Below are 20,174 nucleotides of genomic sequence, written 5' to 3' on the forward strand. Positions count from 1 at the left end.
TGTGATAAATAAACAGCTCTGGGTGATTATGTAACTCCAGTGGTGCAAAAGTAGCGATACCACAAGGTAGAAATACTCTTGTTACAAGTAAAAGCCCTGTATTAAAATTTTCACTTCTTTTTGCAGAATTCACTGCGGAAGTAAAAATGAAATGTGTCAAAATCTTTCAAAAATAGCATTTCTGGAAAATCACAACACGTGTGAGCTTGTACATCGACTGTTTCCGAATAGACAAAGTATAAAATAGGGCCTATTAGGTTAATGTATGTTTTGGAATCATAATTTTAGTACACAAAGTAATAATAATAATAAACTGTATTTATGTAGAAACTTTCATGACATAAATGCAGTTCAAAGTGCTTTACAGAGCAAAGCAACATAAACAATAAAACATTGCAAAAAAATAATGGCTAAAACAATACATAACAGGCAGTGAGTCGAGCAAAACAGTAAAGACATGAATAACAACACAGAGATTTAGAAGAGACAAAATCAACTAAAGGCAAGAGTGAACAAATAAGTCTTGAGCTGTGTAACAAAACTGTCTACAGAGGGTCGCCTGTATTAAAAGTCACATCAGAAAACGGTAGCTAGATGTGTGCTGTAGTAGTTGTCAGAACTGGTTCAAGCAGAGTACATTTTTACTACAAGTGACCGTAGTTTTAGAGCTACAGTCAACAGTTTACAAGTTAGTCATTTACCAGACGCTCTTATCCAGAGCAACTTGTGTTGAGTGGGAAATCAGAATAAACAGAGTAAGTAAACACTCTCTAGTCGATAAACAAGGTCAATACATCTTAAACACACACACAAACACACAGCGTAATCTTTTACTGCTAGCAGAATGTAACAAGCAGTCATTCTCGGAACTATTACACTGACATTTGTGTCAAAGTCAATATTATATTGATATAATCTGTGTACTGCAACATGAAATGTAATGTGAACAAATTGCAATAAAAGTAGATTTTTTTTAAATATATTTGATTATGCTTTTATTGCAGGCAGTTTAGTGCAGCAGGTGTTTTCCAATAGAATACACAACAAAAGTTGATCAAATTGGAACGGAACACTAAAGCAACAGGGTAAAACATAACATCACTTGTACATTCATAATATTACCCATGATCTAGAAGAGTCTAGATCAGTGGTTCTCAACCTGTGGGTCGGGACCTCAGGGGGGACTTTTAAGACCTTTTTAATACCCAAAATGTTTTACCACTACAGCATCAAAAGTAATCATCAAACATACAGTCAAAACTAGTCAAACATTGGCCAAATTGTCAAATAATATAAGAAAGAGGTAAAACATTTGAAAATAGCCGATCTACAAGCTCACAACGTCGAGCGTTGCGAGGCGTTGTGAGCTTGTAGATCGGCTATTTTCACAATATTTATCTGGGGGGGGGGGTCCCCAGTTCAAATATGATTGTTTTGGGGGGTCACGGCCTGAAAAGGTTGAGAACCACTGGTCTAGATCTTCAATAGGGGGGATATTTAATTATTTATTTAATATCGGCAAAGCAAACACAACAACAATCTCTCTCTCTCTCTCTCTCTCTCTCTCTCTCTCTCTCTCTCTCTCTCTCTCTCTCTCTCTCTCTCTCTGTGTTTTTTCCAGTGGTGGAAAGTAACTAAGTACATTTACTTGAGTTCTGTACTTAAGTACAATTTTGAGGTATTTGTACTTTACTTGAGTATTTCCAATTCCCAATACCTTTACTTCTACCCACTACATCTCAGAGGCAAATATTGTACTTTTACTCCACTACAATTATTTGTAAGTAAAAGATGTGAGTACTTTTTACACGACTGATTTTTTTTCCCATCAGGTTATTTCCTGCCTCCTCCTCCTCCCCTTCATCCCACCTTCCTGCCCCCTTCCTGCCCTCTCCTCTCCTCTCCTCTCCTCTCCTCTCCTCTCCTCTCCTCTCCTCTCCAGCAGTGAGGTTAAATAGCAGCTCCCAGCGTCTCTCTGCAGACAGACAGAGCAGAGCTTGGTACAGACAGGTACAACAACAGGTTTATGTTACAGAGGGAAGTACATTAAAGGTTCATATCACATAAATACAGCATGTACTCCAACAGAACGGATGGACCACGCAGAGGAAGATCTTTTGATTCCATCAACATCGCTCTGGAAGAAAAGCTACTGAACTACGAGGTGAGAATGTGACGTGTGTTTTAATGAGCGTTTATAACCACCTGAAAGCATTTTGGTTTTATTAGCTATGGTCCAAATAAAACATTAAAGGCAGTGTAAGTGATTTACTTTGGTTAAAATAAGTGCTAAATAGTTCTATATTGTGATAGTACTCATTGCTATAGAGTGTTTGTTCAGTAAAAGGAGACTCCCATGTCTCTCAGGCTCTTTAATAAACAAAACAAAAATATAGAGTGCTCTCTCCTGATTGGCTTAAATGTTGTCACCTACCTGAAAATGTACTATATTCTGTTTACTAAAGAGCAGGAGAGACCCCTGTGACCGAACAAACGCTCTGTAGCAATGATTACTATCACAATATAGTACTTTAACCTTTTTATTAACAAAAAAAATACTTTTACCAAACAATATCACTTACCCTACCTTTAACTAATTATTTGCTATGATTAGTTGATGTTTTGTTTATTTGTTTATTTTCATCAGTTGAAGCTGCTGCTTTTATTTAATCGACGTAAGATATAAATGGGTTTTAATTAAGAATAGCCTGGTCTATCGGCAGATTATTTTAAGCCGTTTTATTGTCCTCATAGAGCAGGGGTGATGCAACTTCGATGACGGAGAGGGCCACTATATTTCCACACTCACTCCAGAGGGACACGTTACACATACTGTCGGGCAGTATTTTACCTTTTTTTCATAAATTAATGCTGTACTAATTTTTTGCTATTTTTGAATTGGAACCCTGATTTTATTTTTGCTACTTTTGAATTGGAATCTCGAGAAGTAACATTTCTATTTAATTTCAAAAGCATTTGGTTATACTTAAGTTAACTTTATGAACTTAAATGCAAATACATTTGACATAAAAAAAGACAATAGAATTGTAATACTAGTCATTAAGCTACCAATATAGACTGAAGTAATTAAAGCGGGTCGTGTTTGCATGTTTGGAATTGTAACAGCTGAAATGAATAATATATCTGTATTCCAATATTAACCTGCGGGCCGCATTAACCCACTGATACCTGGAACGCATCTGTGTCACTTTAGACTTCATTGGCTATTCAAAAATAGCAGATATACAAGCTCATAGCGCGGCACCGAGTGCCGCGCTATGAGCTTGTAGATCTGCTATTTTTGAAAAATCGTGAAAAAAATATTTTTTCTATTTTTTTCAATAAACTGTTAGGATTTAGAAAACATTTGAAGAATCGGACTCAGGCCTTAATGGGTTAAGTGAAGGTGGGGGCCGCATGTGGCCCCCGGGCCGCCAGTTGCCCATGTATGTCATATAGGCTTCGTCAAAGACGGTTAATTGGGATACTTGTAAATTTCAACGTCGCATTTTTACCCAACAACAGGTCAATGTGTTTTCTACATTCTATTATATTTACAGGGCAATAAAGTCTATTCTATGCATATATAGTTAGGCCTACAGCGCTAGGCCCAATACAGTAACCAACATCTGTGCATCTGGGCCATCCAAGGCCAACACACAGACACATGACCAGCTTATCTAACCTGGAACCAGTGGTGTAAAGTAACTAAGTACATCTACTCAAGTACTGTACTTAAGTACAGTTTTGAGGTATTTTTTACATTATTGGAGTATTTCCAATTTTCAATACTTTTACTTCTACTCCAGGCAAATATTGTACTTCCACTACAATTATTTGAGAACTTGAGTTACTAGTTACTTTGCAGATATAAATTATTCCATTATGAAACATACATTAACCACTTTAGCCCAATTTCAAACCTAGGCTATTTGAAAATAGCCGATCTACAAGCTCACAACGCGTCGCATCGTGACGCGTTGTGAGCTTGTAGATCTGCTATTTTCAAACATTTTAGTACTTTAAGTACATTTTCATACCAACACTTTTGTACTTTTACTTGAAAAATACTCTTCTAGACCGTGCATCCGGCAAGAAAGCTCAGTAATATTGCGCGCACCTTTCGTGTACAATGTTTTACTTGTAATATGGATAAAGTGTTCCCCTGCATGCTCAATAGGCGACACCTATTACATTTCATCTTTAAACCAGTTGAAGCCCATTGTGCCAGTCACCTGAGTGTGAAAACAATAGGTGATTAGCCTACTTCACAAAACCATGCGTGTTCATTTGATTAGCTGTTGCGTCATGTAAGGATTATTAGAGTCTGGATTAGAGGCTCTCTGATGAGATTTGGTGGAGACAAGCCGAGACGTTGTGCTGGGAGGCTATACTGCAGTGTTTGCAGTGTTGGTTTTGACAGCAAATTTTGATTAAGTTTTAGTCACAGACTTTTTTGAATAAACTTCTTATTTTAGTCATTCTGAAACGTTTTAGTTTTGTCTAGTTTTAGTCGACTAAATATCGTAAGATTATAGTCGACTAAATCTACGGTTGATTTAGTCGACTAAAATGTATTTTGGCGGTGCCTTGATGGCGTCGTAATGGCTGATTTTACACTTGGTTGCATGCTGAAAATAACAGATCTACAAGCTCACAATGTGGCAGAGCATGATGCGTTGTGAGCTTGTAGATCTGCTATTTTCAGAGTGCAACACCCGAGCGCAACCAAACATAAAATGACTTGTCTTTTAGTTCTACTGGATCTCTTCTCCACTCGTCCCTCACTAACATTTTAGTGTAGTTTTTATTTGTTGACAAAATTGTCAATATATTTAGTCTTAGTTTTAGTCATCACAGCTTAGTTTTTATTTCGTTTTTATTTCGTTTTCATCAGTGAAAAAAGGTGCCTCGGTGCATTAGAACCCGGGGTGTTCAGTCAATTGGCCTCTCATGCCGTTTCCACAACGCTTGAAGAGCGAACTGTGGTGTTTGGCGGACGATTATTACATCGTTTGTACTTCCGTTACATTGATTGATTGAATACTTTATTAGACAAAAATGTAAACAGCACGTGATACAGTCAGACATTAAGGCTAAACAGCATAACACATAAAAGACTTGTTTCCATTGTGGTCCTCTCATCCTATGTACTCTCATATGTACTCAATTCATCAACCATAATGTTGAAACTTGTTTCACTCTGGATGGACTGCATATGGATCGGCCCGTCATTTCATTTCAAAGTTATTCATGGCTGAATTAATGTGATTATTTTGGAGCTGAACCGCAAATCCGCTGATGTCTATAGAGGCTGTCGCTGTCCGCGGAGCTGAGACGCATCAGAGGCTTTCACTGTCCGCGGTGCTGAAACACAGTAGAGGCTTTCACTGTCCGCGGAGCTGAGACACAGTAGAGGCTTTCACTGTCCGCGGTGCTGAAACACAGTAGAGGCTGTCGCTGTCCGCGGTGCTGAAACACCGTAGAGGCTTTCACTGTCCGCGGTGCTGAAACACAGTAGAGGTTTTCACTGTCCGCGGTGCTGAAACACAGTAGAGGTTTTCACTGTCCGCGGTGCTGAAACACAGTAGAGGCTTTCACTGTCCGCGGTGCTGAAACACGGTAGAGGCTTTCACTGTCCGCGGTGCTGAAACACAGTAGAGGATGTCACTGTCCGCGGTGCTGAAACACAGTAGAGGCTTTCACTGTCCGCGGTGCTGAAACACAGTAGAGGCTTTCACTGTCCGCGGTGCTGAAACACAGTAGAGGATGTCACTGTCCGCGGTGCTGAAACACAGTAGAGGATGTCACTGTCCGCGGTGCTGAAACACAGTAGAGGATGTCACTGTCCGCGGTGCTGAAACACAGTAGAGGATGTCACTTTCCGCGGTGCTGAAACCTCTAATCTGTGTCACTCTTTTTTAAATTCAAATTTTTATTATTATTATTTATTATCTATTTTTTATCCCATGATTCTGTAACCCTTTTTCACCCGGTGCCAATTTTCTAAGTGATCCTGGGCACCTACACTCCCCCCACCAGCCTAGGGAGCCCAGGGCCGAGCTCATGCCTCCTTCAATGCATGAGAGCCAACTGACCTTCCTTCTTATCACCTGACAGGGGGGGAGTTTCCCCGGTAGGACGTAGCGCTAAACAAGAGTAAATTGCCATTGCATTTATACATACACCTTATATAAATATCTTCTGATATAGAAGCTTAGATTCGTACACCTTGTACCTCAAATGACAGTTAGTTCACATGAGATATGGGTTGAACATGATTTTATCATAACATGTTATAATGGTGTTATCAATCACCTCCATTTGCAGATAAATAAATCAACCTTCACTAAAATCGAGGAGAACACAGAGACAAAGAAGTCACCAGAGAAAGGCCGCGCTGCCATCGTCTTTTCCCTCAAGAATGAAGTGGGAGGACTGGTAAAGGCTCTCAAACTATTCCAAGTGAGACCTCGATCATTATACTGTGTAGATTTAAAAACACACACAAATACAATAGATACGGAACCAATACACTGATAGACATAAGAACTATTATATTCCAGATCCAAAAACTAAAACATGTTTGCACACCATCTTGTTTTATATGAAAATTAAGCCACATTTGTATTGCTATTAGTAAACAAAAGATTTTTTGTTTACTAAAGGGCTGGAGAGACAGGAAGACCATGTTACTGAACAAACACTCTATAGCGATACATTACTGCATATCATTATATAGAGATATTTAAAGGGATGTTTCACTTTCAAACATGTTCTGGGTTTATTTTAACGTTTACTCAGGCGTTTGTGTTTCACCCTTGACAGTTTTTACGTTGCTTGATTCAGTATTTAGATATTTGATACATTCTATCAGACATGCAACCTTCCTATACAATCCTATTCAAACTCGAATCTAACCATGTGAGATTCATTGAAAACACACGTCCTTGGTTCTGGTGACGGATATTGTCCTTCTAAACTAAAACTAAAATACATTTTAAAAAGTCATTAGAAGGACAATATCAGTCGCTAGAACCAAGGACGGGTGTTTTCAATGAATCTAACATGGTTAAAATGGCGTGTCTGATAAAATGAATATCCAAACATTGAATCAAGCAACTTAAAAACTGGGGTGCATACATAAGCCCGAGTATGTATAGAATGACGTTAGAATGACCCCAGACATGTTTGAATATGCAAATTCACTTCTTTTAATTTACATATATTACTACAGCTTTAACATTGCACTGATTACCTTTAAGGCCCCTAACTTCTCTTAACCCATTAAGACCTGGAACTGTGTCATTTTTAGATTTGAGCTAAAAAAACATTATTTTACACTTTGGGCTATTCAAAAATAGCAGATCTGCAAGCTCATAGCGCGCGCTACGAGCTTGTAGATCTGCTATTTTTGAAAAATCGTGAAAATGTGGGCAAATCTTTGAATATATATATTTTCAAAGCGAACATTTTTAACTCAAATCTTTGCTTCTGAGGGTCGTTGGAACAAAATATTTTGATGGGGGTCCGCGGCCAAATACATATAATTTTGGGGGTCCTTGACATGAAAAAGATTGAGCACCACTGATATAGAAACATGTGTTTTTCAGAATACTGTTGAGATTTAGGAAACATGTAGAATCGGCTTCAGGTCTCAATGGGTTAAAACATTTATTTTATTATTTTATTGAAACGCCTTTCCGTAATTAAAAACTTTTGAGATTGTAATGTTTGATTCTCTTTTATCACAGCACTTTATATTGTTCTACATCATTATTATGGTTTGTTTTATTATGTTGCTGTTGCTCTGTTTTATTATAATTATAATTTCCATGCTTATTCATTTGTACCCTGGTCCGTTGCAGGAGAACCATGTGAACCTGGTGCACATCGAGTCCAGGAAGTCTAAGCGGCGTAACTCAGAGTTTGAGATCTTCGTGGACGTCGACAGCAACCATGAGCAGCTGAACGAGATCATCCAGCTGCTGCAGAAACACGTCAACATCGTCGACATGGAGCCTCCAGACAACTCCTGTCTGCTGGACCAAGGTACAGTAGACGCAGTGCTGCTCAAAGTGGGTCCTGTGGCCCAGCATCCGGTTTATAAAATTGAGGCTATATAGGAAGTGACAGTTCATATGAATGGCCTGTAGTCTCGCTGTTTCACCTCTGCAGGTGTCAGAAGCAGTTAGGCTCTATTCAAGCGGATGGGGTTTTTGCCGAAAGTTACACTTGATTTTATTACCTTAATAAACATTGTCATAAATACTATATGCTTCCAGTCGCTAGTTTAAAGCCTCCTTTCAATCACCATGATGTGAGTTTTGGTAAATTATGGTCCCATTTATTTAAAAATTGATGTTAAAGTAGGGTATGCTTTAGGAGGGGCGTGGCTACCTTGTGATGATTTTGATTGACAATCGACACAACCAATAGCATTAATTTCCCACCCCCGCTCTGGTTGCAACCAATAGCATACATTTCCGAGTCCATCTGAGTTGCACTGTACTTGGTGAGTTTTTTTCCCCCATCTACACTAAATCTCTTCGCCAAAAATAGCAGTTGAGAGCTTGTAGATCACACTATAATTATTACATTCATGCTTTTTTTTGGCGAGTGTTCCCCCCCCCAGAATAGGGATGCTGGGGTTAAAGTGATAAAGTTATTAATGTCTTAATGGAAACGGTTTATTCTCTAAAGTTTTCCTGGTGACATACTGTATCGTAGGAGGAAAGGTATACATACAGTATGAACGTAGCATAATATGACGTGTGTTTCTAAATCTAAACATTAACGATGTCATTCAGGGATGAACAAGTTACTTACAGGTGTGCCCTGAGTCCAAACGGTTTGAGAATCACCGCAGTAGAGTAACCAGAACAGCCATTCTCAACCTTTCTTTAATTTCAAGGACCCCCAGTTTGATGTGCATTAGGCCATGGGTGGCGGACCCTCATTTGATACATTTTTTTTTTTTTATCTCGGGACCCCAATGTACTGTATACACTGTAAACTCTTCAGTGTTAGAGTGTAGGATGGGTTAAAGGGATAGTTCACCCCAAAATGTCATTTTTCTATGGATTAGTCAACCCATGGAGACTTGAATTCATGGACATTGTTTTGTTTTTGTCTCATTCCTAAGACAATAATTTGATGACCGGCAGCGGTTCCGGTAGGAGACACAAAGAGTCTCCTTTGTGTCTCCTACCGGAACCGCTGCCTACCGGTCCGCTGGTCATCAAATGATTGGCTTGGGAATGCGACCATGGGGTGACTAATCCATATAAAAAAATATTTGTTTTGGGTGAACTATCCCTTTAAGCGTTTAAGAATATATCCTCCCCTCTGTCATTTTGTTATGTATTTTTTTTAAATCAATCTGGATCACACTGGATCTGATGAGCAGTGGACATTTCCTTCTCTTCTCAGACATGGACAACGTTCCCTGGTTCCCAAAGAAGATCTCAGACCTGGATAAATGTGCAAACCGCGTTCTGATGTACGGCTCCGCTTTAGACGCCGACCATCCGGTACGTAGCACTATACACATATAACCTAACCCTGCTTCTGTAGGCTTCTGCTCCTTACTCTAGACATAGCCTAACCCTACTTCTGTAGGCTTCTGCTCCTTACTCTACACATATAACCTAACCTTACTTCTGTAGGCTTCTGCTCCTTACTCTACACATATAACCTAACCTTACTTCTGTAGGCTTCTGCTCCTTACTCTACACATATAACCTAACCTTACTTCTGTAGGCTTCTGCTCCTTACTCTACACATAGCCTAACCCTACTTCTGTAGGCTTCTGCTCCTTACTCTACACATATAACCTAACCTTACTTCTGTAGGCTTCTGCTCCTTACTCTACACATAGCCTAACCCTACTTCTGTAGGCTTCTGCTCCTTACTCTACACATATAACCTAACCTTACTTCTGTAGGCTTCTGCTCCTTACTCTACACATATAACCTAACCTTGCTTATGTAGGCCTCTGCTTCTTACTCTACCCACATAGCCTAACCCTACCTCTGTAGGCCTCTGCTCCTTACTCTACCCATAGCCTAACCCTACTTCTGTAGGCTTTTGCTCCTTACTGTACCTATATAGCCTAAACCTACTTATGTAGGCTTACTTTTAAAAGGATCCCTGGCTAATAAGCCAAATATGCCTTAATACATTATAATTGTCCAATGTACAATGCCCGTCGCAAGTTGATGATGTCATTTGTCCATGCGTGGTCTAGCCCTATGGAATTTATGGAATACAGGTGCAAAAAAACATCTGAAATATTGATTTGATGCTCATATTAACCTTTGGAAGTATTTAGTTGTTTTTTATGTTCACATGCATTCCATAAAGTCCATAGGGCTAGACCACACATGGACAAATGACATCATCAACCTGCGACCCGGCATTGTACCTGTGAAAGATGAACTGTTTATAAAATAACTAAAATATTTAAGGTGTTTTTAATTGTACATTTTAGTTATAGAGGACGAGTATAATGTATTAAGGCATGTTTGGTTTATTAGCCAGGGATCCTTTTAAACATCAACTAAATACTGTAGGTGACCTTATGTCCTTCTATGTGCTCTTTCACAGGGATTCAAGGACAACGTCTACCGGAGAAGGAGAAAGCATTTCGCTGACCTCGCTATGACCTACAAATAGTAAGTGATGAATTTACATCTCTGGACATTTAGCTTATTTCTAACTTGGTTCCAGTGGTGGTACAAGTACTCACATTTAAACTTAAGTAAAAGTATCAATACTGCAATGTAAAAATACTCTGTTACAAGTAAAAGTCTGAAATTCAAAATTTACTTCAGTAAAAGTACAAAAGTATTAGCATCAAAATGTACTTAAAGTACCAAAAGTAAAAAGTACTCATTATGCAGAATGTCCCATTTCACACGTTTTGAAATGTATACAAATCAGATCCACAAGCTCACAATGCGTCGCATCGCGACGCATTGTGAGCTTGTAGATCTGCTATTTTCAAATGGCCGAAATGTATATACTGTAGGGCTGAAGTGGTTAATGTATGTCTTGTAATAGTAATCAAAATCTACAAAGTAACTAGTAACTAAAGTTGTCAAATTATTGAAGTGGAGTAAAAGTACAATATTTTCCTCTGAGATGTAGTGGAGTAGAAGTAGAAGTACTGGAAAATTGGAAATACTCCAGTAAAGTAAAAAAAATACCTCAAAATTTTACTTAAGTACAGCACTTGAGTAAATGTACTTAGTTACTTTACACCACTGCGTGTTTCTATTCACCTCTTTCCTAGGCTGTGTTTTCCACTTCCTGTCGATTTCATTGGATATCATTGGTCATCTGACCAGTTTCATTGGATTTCATTGGATCAAATCGACAGGAAGTGGAAAACACACAGCCTAGGAAACAGGTGAATACAAGTAACTACCGTATTTTCCGCACTATAAGGCGCACCGTCAGTGCGCCTTATAGTGCGGATGCGCCTTATAATCCGATGCGCCTTATATATGTATCAATATTGGTTCCCTTGGTTTCCGCACTATAAGCCGCACCGTCAGTGCGCCTTATAGTGCGGATGCTCCTTATAATGCGGTGCGCCCTATATATGAAAATAATACATTTATTGAAGGTGCGCCTTATACTCAGATGCGCCTTATAGTGCGGAAAATACGGTAATAATCCTGCTTCTTCCGTCGTCGTAGCGGCGATCCCATTCCTCGTATCGAGTTCACGGAGGAGGAAGTGAAGACGTGGGGCGTGGTCTACCGGGAGCTCAGTCAGCTCTATCCTACTCACGCCTGTCGTGAATACTTGAAGAACCTGCCCCTGCTGGCCAAGCACTGCGAGTGCAGGGAGGACAACATCCCTCAGCTGGAGGACGTGTCTCGCTTCCTCAGAGGTAACGTCTCACTGCCGTTTAAAACCATTAAGAAAGCATCCATCACTTTAGGTTGTTAACCACTTTAACCATTAACTTATAATTTGGGCTATTCAAAAATAGCAGATCTACAAGCTCGTACAAGCTTGTAGATCTGCTATTTTTGTTGTTTTAAATCCTGAAAATGTGTGCAAATCTTTGAACGTATTTTTTTTTTTAAGCGATTCTTTTTTACTCAAATCTTTGCTTCTGGGTGATTCTACAAATCTCTTCTAAATCCTAACAGTTAAAAAAATTAAAAATAAAAATGATGTTGCAATCAGTGGTTCTCAAACTTTTTTCATGTCAAGGACCACCCAAAATGTATATATTCAAAGATTTGCACACATTTTCACGATTTAAAAAAAAAAACTAAATAGCCAAAGAAATCTAAAATGACACAGATATGTTCCCGGTCTTAAAGGAGAATTTTGGACTAAGGTTTTCTTACCTTTTCTATGATGTGATATCTTAGGATGAATGGTACAGTAGAAAAATGTCATAACTCCATCCCGGGTCTGCCACAGCTAAAAACGCGCGCCAATAGGCCTTGCGTTAGAGATTGAAATCTCGAGATTGAAATCTCGTCTAGCAAGACTTAGTTTTTTTCTTTTTTTTTGGTTGCATAGTGTTCTGTCACTATGAACGTCAGATCTAAAAAAAATAAAAATAAAAAAAATAAAAATACGCGATCTAGCGCAAGGCCTATCCGCGCACGTTTTAAGCTGTGGCTGACCTGGGATGGAGTTATGAACATTTTTCTACTGTACCATTCATCCTAAGATATCATAACGTCATAGAAAAGGTAAGAAAACCTTAGTCCAACATTCTCCTTTAATGGGAAACCTTTCACTGTACTTTAACCCTCTTCACTGCAGTTTAAAAGCATTCGCTGTATTTGAAATCACGTCGCTGTTTTTTAAACCTCTCTGCTGCGATGTAAAAACCCTACTGCTGCATTACAGCCTTTCATTTAGTTTAAAACCCTTCACTCACTGTACTTTAACTTCACCATCAAACCCTTTCTCTGCTTATCTGAATCCAATGGAGGATTTATAGGCTCAATTTGTACTCTTACAGCACAACGTCAAGCTAGTTAGCTTGAAGACATGTTATTGCCATCAAAACAAGAGTATAAATGATGTATTAACCCATTAGGAACTGGAACGCATCTGTGTCACTTTTTGATTGGAGCTAAAAAAGCATTATTTTACACTTTTGGCTATTCAAAAATTGCAGATCTACAAGCTCATAGCACGGCACCGAGTGCCGCGCTACGAGCTTGTAGATCTGCTATTTTTGAAAAATCGTGAAAATGTGTGCAAATCTTTTAGTATATCGTTATAAAGCAAACATTTTAAACTCAAATCTTTGTTTCTGGGGGTCCCTGGAACAAAACATTTTGAGATGGAGGTCCGCGGCCAAATACATATCATTTGACATGAAAAAGTTTGAGCACCGCTGATATAGAAACATACATTTTTGAGAAAACTGTTGGGATTTAGAAGACATTTCTCCAGGTTTAGTTAATGGATTCTCTCATATGGTTTGCATTGTTTTGTGTTGTTCAGAACGCACAGGGTTCACCATCAGACCGGTAGCGGGTTATCTCTCGCCTAGAGACTTCCTGGCCGGGTTGGCCTTCCGTGTTTTCCACTGCACCCAGTATGTGAGACACAGCTCTGACCCGCTGTACACCCCGGAGCCGTAAGTAACGTGAACACAGCAACAAACATCATTTGACTTGATTTGATTTGACTCGATTTGACTTGATTGGCCCCGTGGGCACTGGCTCTCAAAGTGGCGTCTCCAGCTAAATGAGCGATAGTTAGGAATGTTTACAAATGGAACCAAATTGGTTCCATTTCCATTTTCTCAGAGTCTGTGGCCCAAATGCATATAAAACTGGAGGTCCTTGAAATTGAGAGCCACTGCCCCCTGGGGGACAAACAATGCAGAAACAAAGTAATTTTGAAGTATATATATTTCATGATGTCTTAATTATAACAGGTATATGTATGTAAATATGGTCAGGTATATTTATTGAAGTATGTCCTAATTATAACAGGTATATTTATTGAAGTATGTCCTAATAACAGGTATATGTATTGACGTATGTCCTAATAACAGGTATATTTATTGAAGTATGTTCTAATAACAGGTATATTTATTGACGTATGTTCTAATAACAGGTATATTTATTGACGTATGTCCTAATAACAGGTATATTTATTGACGTATGTCCTAATAACAGGTATATGTATTGACGTATGTCCTAATAACAGGTATATTTGTTGAAGTATGTCCTAATAACAGGTATATTTATTGAAGTATGTCCTAATAACAGGTATATTTATTGAAGTATGTCCTAATAACAGGTATATTTATTGAAGTATGTCCTAATAACAGGTATATTTGACATTTTCAGGGACACATGCCATGAGCTCCTGGGTCATGTCCCCCTGCTGGCGGAGCCTAGCTTTGCACAGTTCTCTCAGGAGATCGGTCTGGCCTCACTGGGAGCCTCCGATGACTCCGTCCAAAAACTGGCCACGGTAAGTCTTTTCCAATTCTCTTCAATTACATCTTATTACAATGCCGAATTACAATAAGTTGTCTCAAGCATTTTTTTGCGACAGTGGAGGGGGGTAGAGAGATTTATTTTGGTACAATAAATACAAGTACACACAATATAGCTTAATATACAAATACTAGTGTAATAAAACACTTGTTACAGGTTTTTTTCAAAGAATCCATCATGGTTAAAATGGAGTTTGAAGTTACAAAAGTTTGTATAGGAAGGGGGCGTGTCTGATAAAATGAATATCAAATATCTAAATACGGAATCAAGCAACTTAAACACTGTCTGGGGTGCTCACAAAAGCATGAGTAGATAAAATGACACCAAACATATTTGAAAGTGAAATATCCTTAACTAATACATGCACAGTAGTGGTTGTAGTCGGTTTACCTGCTATTCCATTGAGACATGTAGATCATGTGGTCAGGTAGGACATCTAGTGGTTGACAAGAGGTACTGCATAAAATTCTAATGGGGGGAAAAAACGTCATCTTCATCTCCCTTATTAAAGCTCAGTGGTGGAAAAAGTACTCACATTTTCTACTTAAGTAAAAGTATCAATACTGCAATGTAGAAATACTCTGTTATGAGTAAAAGTCTGGAATTCAAAATGTACTTGGGTAAAAGTACAAAAGTAATGTCAAACTGTTTAAAGGTCTAAAACTCGTTTGAAAATAGCAGATCTACAAGCTTGTAGATCTTCTATTTTCAAATGGCCGAAATGTATACAGGGCTGAAGTGGTTAATGTATGTTTTGTAATAATAATCAAAATGTACAAAGTAACTAAAGTTTTCAAATAATTTTTGTGGAGTAAAAGTACATTATTTGCCTCTGAGATGTAGTGGAGTAGAAGTAAAAGTATTGGAAATTGGAGATACTCAAGTAAAGTACAAATACCTCAAAATTGTACTTAAGTAGGGTACTTGAGTAAATGTACTTAGTTACTATACAGCACTGCCTATGTATAGGGTACCTGGGTTCAAATCCCAGGCAGGACATTCATTTTCATCTTGAGCTTATAACTGACCCAACTGAAGGAAATGCTCAAATTGATAGGATGGAGACAAAAATAAAGAGTTTTTTTGTATCTTATCTTCTGATTTTCTCATCATTTCCAGTGCTACTTCTTCACGGTGGAGTTCGGTCTATGCAAACAGGAAGGAGTGCTGCGTGCGTACGGAGCCGGTCTGCTGTCCTCCATCAGTGAACTGAAGGTATGAGAACATTGGCCCTCATTTATCAACGCGGTGCAGCCCAAATAATGGGCGTACGGCGAGTTCACCGCACCTTTCGGCATTTATCAATATATCCTGACGTGGGCTTCATCCTACGGTACGCTGAAATCTCACGTCTGGTAGAGACCAGTTGCTGACTTTGGCTGCGCCCGTTTATTCCATTCTAGACCTGCAGAGCAACATTGTCTGACTGTCTGACAGGCATCTGGACACATAATCCACTCCTAAATGTATATCTACACTAATAAATAATCCCTGTGAAAATATAACATTTTATAAAGTAATTTAAACAAACTGCTTTAACAGCCATTCGGTTACATTGGCTATTTTAAAATAGCAGATCTGCAAGCACACAACGGGTCGCATCGTGATGCGTTGTGAGCTTGTAGATCTGCTATTTTCAAAATACGAGCGCTTTTGCATCTTTTCATGGACAGTGAGGTGTACAAACTTACAGTAGCTTGTCATATGGTATGGAGTTATGTCATAGAGAGTTTTGAAGACTACAACCTGGCTGGGTTAAGGTCAAGGATATAAACCCGACGCTCCAATCTCTTATTAACGTGGCAGCACGGAATCACTGCAGCCTGGCCGAGTCTGACTGCTTTATTTTAGTGTAACTCGAACGCGCACTGCTCGGTATGGGGTAAATAAATTAATATGCAAACGTATTCCATTCATGGTGATGTGATTGTTATCATAATATGTCATTCATGTAGGCTACAAGCCTACGTGACAAAGATTGTACCGCTACGGATTACATGAAAGACACAGTTGGGCGCGCGTGTGTGTGTGTGTGAGAGAGAGAGAGAGAGAGAGAGAGAGAGAGAGAGAGAGGCGTGTGCGTGTGTGTGACTTGACAGGCAGCGAGGCGCGCACCCATATGCACACAAACACAACAGTATGTGCACATAGTTTATTGTGTGTGTGTGTGTGTGTGTCCATCTCTCCGCAGCACGCGCTCTCTGGCAATGCAAGGATCATGCCCTTTGACCCCAAAGTGACCTGCAGACAGGAATGCATCATCACAACGTTTCAGGACGTTTACTTTGTCTCTGACAGCTTCGAGGAGGCCAAGGTCAAGATGAGGTGAGACACTTCAGATTATAAATATAATGAACAATTCATCAACATATTATCAAAATTACAATATGATGAAATACTGCAATTTACAAATCACAGTGGTTGCAATGAATTGCCGGTTAGCTAAGTACATTTACTTATCCCATTTAGACCTGAGGCTGATTCTAAAAACGCCTTCTAAATCCTGACCTAAGCTATCTGAAAAAACTTCAAATATTTAAAAAAAAATTACAACAAATGTATGTTGCTATATAGAGCGTGCCAAAAATCCTGAAGGGGGCGTCAACAAGTGTCTTTTGGTAGCTGCGGACATCTTTGAGGGGTAAAAACCAGGTTGACTTAACATTGCCCAATGCCACGCCCAATGCCTCGCCCCCGCAGGCTGATTTGCCCCTTCTGCTGGTGACGAGACGTTGGCACGCTTAATACTGTACATAGCACCAAGAACCCCATAAGGGCTTCCCGTCCTGAAAGGTATAGTTACAAATAGGGGTTCCCGCCCCAACATGGGAGAGAGTTCGTCCAACACGGTTAACTTTTTGCCGTTTTTAGTTTTGGTCAAAGTTACATTATTGTTGTGTTGAGATGCAGCTGAATGCATCGTTTTGAAACGTCTTGCTGAAAATACTACCTAGAGAAAAGCTATAGGAATGGAACTCAGGTGTCCATGAATATTAGCTGTAGAAGCAAATACGTTTAAGGTGGGAGTTAGAAAAACAACTTTAGGGGGTCATTATAAACAAAGGAAAGAAAAAGAAAACTATGTTTTGGAACTTTGGAGTATTCATGACTTGAAGTCAGTGGGCTAAATATGCAATAACACCGGTCAGGTCATTTGAATCACAGGATCATATAATCCCTGTTGTTTTTTGTTTTTTTTATATATTTATTTGGGCTTTTCTGCCTTTTATGTGGTTAGTACAGTGGAGAGAGACAGGAAACAGGGAGAGAGTGACAGGAAAAGGGTAGAGAGAGACAGGGAGTGACACACGGCAAAGGTGGTCGGGTTCAGGAATCGAACCTGTGACTCATCAGAGCCTATAGAATCTCTGCTTACATGTCCAGCTAAAGGTTTATTTCAGAATAACCCATTCTATGAGCTCTGCATTACAATAGCTTTAGTGGCAGTGAAATGAGGAACAGTTTTGCCGTTTTCGCGTGCCGTCGCGATCATCCGTTCCATAGTTATTGGCAGTTGAATGTAGGTTGTTTTCGCCAAAAAGCAACAGAAAGCACTCAAAGCAGAGAAAAGGGCATTCTTCCAAATCCATTAGAATGGCAGTGAATGTGGCAGTTTTTTTTAGCGATCACGTGGTTCGCTGCTTCACTGGGAGTCAAATGGTAACTCAAGGCTTAGCGAAGAGTGCCATCTAGCGTCTTAACACTGAAAACACCCAAAACGCGTCATTGCCTGTCTCTTCCAGGGAGTTCGCCAAGACCATCAAGCGCCCGTTCACGGTGCGCTACAACCCGTACACGCAGAGCGTGGACGTGCTGAAGGACACGCCCAGCATCAACAGCGTGGTGGAGGAGCTCCGGCACGAGCTGGACATCGTAGGGGACGCGCTCAGTCGCCTCAACAAGCAGCTGGGAGTCTAGACTGGTTTCAACCAGGTTTAAAACTGCTTTGAACTGGTCTCGTCACCAGTTTAAACTGGTTTTCACTCCTTTGAACTGGTCTCATCACCAGTTTAAACTGGTTTTCACTCCTTTGAACTGGTCGCTTCCCAGTTTAAACTGATTTTAACTCGTTGGTTTTAACTCGTTTGAACTGGTCTCATCCCAGTTTAAACTGGTTTCAACTGGTCTCATCCCAGTTTAACCCATTCAATCCGGGAACACGTCTGTGTTATTTTAGATTTGAGCTATAACCATTATTTTATACTTTGGCTATTCAAAAATAGCAGATCTATAAGCTCATCGCTACGGGCTTGTTGATCTGCTATTTTAGAAAAACATTTGTGCTAATCTTCGAATACAAATATTTTTAGAAACAACATTTTTCACTCAAACCTTTGCTTCTGGGGGGGGGGGGTCCCTGGAATAAAATATTTTACAAATGTTCGCTTTGAAAAATATATATTCAAAGATTTGCACATTTTGTCCTAAATTAAATACAAATAATCAATGCATATATAGCTTGCTGCTTATCGGAAATGGACATTCTAAAATAAAAGGACGAACAGACGACAGCTTCCGTTCTCGGATTTCGGAAGTTGTAGTTCCAGATTCTAGCATTCCTAGTTGTCTATCATCCACGCCGCCACCATTCCATCGACATCCCCAAGCTCTCTGCTACAGATATACTGCTTGTACAGAGTGAACGTTGTCCGTACAATGAATGTGCGTTGCTTACAGCGACATGCTTTGGTGTTCCAATTGTATGTCATATAAACATGTAGGCCTACACAGGGTTCCTTTTGTTTAAAAAAATAACTTAAACAAAAAAACAGCTAAGCCCTATATTCTTTGTTATACAACAAATAGCAAAAGTAGCCGATCTACAAGCTCGTTTGAGCTTGTTTGAGCTTGTAGAGCTGCTATTTCTTTTGCTATTTCTATTTTTTGGGGAAAAAAAGAGAGATTTTGAGAATATTTGATAACAAATAGAACCCCGTTTGTACAATTTGCTGGAAAAAGGTGGGAATATTTAGCCATTGGTTTTAGGAAGCTGGACGTTCACAGCTGCTTTAATTACCCCAGAGAAACTGCTTTGAGATACTTGTGTGTAATATTATCAGACAGCATACAGTAAGAATATCAGACAGCATATAAGAATATCAGACAGCCTACAGAAATAATATCAGACAGCCTATAGTAATAATATCAGACAGCATACATAAATAATTTCAGACAGCATATAAGAATATCAGACAACCTACATAAATAATATCAGACAGCATATAAGAATATCAGACAGCCTACAGAAATAATATCAGACAGCATAAGAAAGACAACCTACAGAAATAATATCAGACAGCATATAAGAATATCAGACAACCTACAGAAATAATATCAGACAGCATAAGAAAGACAACCTACAGAAATAATATCAGACAGCATATAAGAATATTAGACAGCCTACAGAAATAATATCAGACAGCATATAAGATTATCAGACAGCCTACAGAAATAATATCAGACAGCATATAAGATTATCAGACAGCATACAGAAATAATATCAGACAGCATATAAGAATATCAGACAGCATATAGTAAGTGTGTTCATTCACGGTATTAAAACATAAATGTCTCATATTCTGAGGTACTTGTGTGTTTGAAAAATCATTGTCATTCTTAGCTACCATTATTATATTATGCTTCCTGTTATTTATTTATTTTTCTTGATATCAT

The 20,174-nt window shown here is 39.1% G+C and overlaps 1 protein-coding gene across 2 annotated transcripts; it reads left to right on the forward strand.

Moving 5' to 3' along the window:
* The first annotated feature begins 2,058 nt into the window (after positions 1 to 2,058).
* On the forward strand, positions 2,059 to 18,712 carry tph1a (tryptophan hydroxylase 1 (tryptophan 5-monooxygenase) a). 2 transcript variants are annotated; one of them, XR_013933712.1, is made up of 12 exons: positions 2,059 to 2,164; positions 6,331 to 6,465; positions 7,869 to 8,052; positions 9,433 to 9,533; positions 10,609 to 10,676; positions 11,706 to 11,902; positions 13,492 to 13,627; positions 14,349 to 14,475; positions 15,621 to 15,716; positions 16,693 to 16,826; positions 18,245 to 18,509; positions 18,638 to 18,712. XR_013933712.1 is itself a non-coding variant. In XM_080437000.1 (11 exons), exons 1-11 carry the CDS (start codon positions 2,075 to 2,077, stop codon positions 18,417 to 18,419), a joined length of 1,443 nt encoding a protein of 480 aa, XP_080293126.1. In that variant the 5' UTR covers positions 2,059 to 2,074; the 3' UTR covers positions 18,420 to 18,639. The 2 variants fall into 2 exon arrangements, 1 of the variants encoding a protein (XP_080293126.1); XM_080437000.1 differs by having other exon boundaries at positions 18,245 to 18,639.
* The last annotated feature ends 1,462 nt before the right edge of the window (positions 18,713 to 20,174 follow it).

Source organism: Gymnoscopelus braueri, assembly GCF_963280865.1.
Source record: "Gymnoscopelus braueri genome assembly, chromosome: 9".
NCBI lineage: Eukaryota > Metazoa > Chordata > Actinopteri > Myctophiformes > Myctophidae > Gymnoscopelus > Gymnoscopelus braueri.

Bases quoted from the DNA above. Each gene is read 5' to 3' on its own strand.
- tph1a (XM_080437000.1), top strand. From the start codon at position 2,075: ATGTACTCCAACAGAACGGATGGACCACGCAGAGGAAGATCTTTTGAT. The intron at 8,053-9,432 runs GTACAGTAGACG...TTCTCTTCTCAG, and splicing joins CTCCTGTCTGCTGGACCAAG to ACATGGACAACGTTCCCTGG. The intron at 11,903-13,491 runs GTAACGTCTCAC...TGTGTTGTTCAG, and splicing joins CGTGTCTCGCTTCCTCAGAG to AACGCACAGGGTTCACCATC.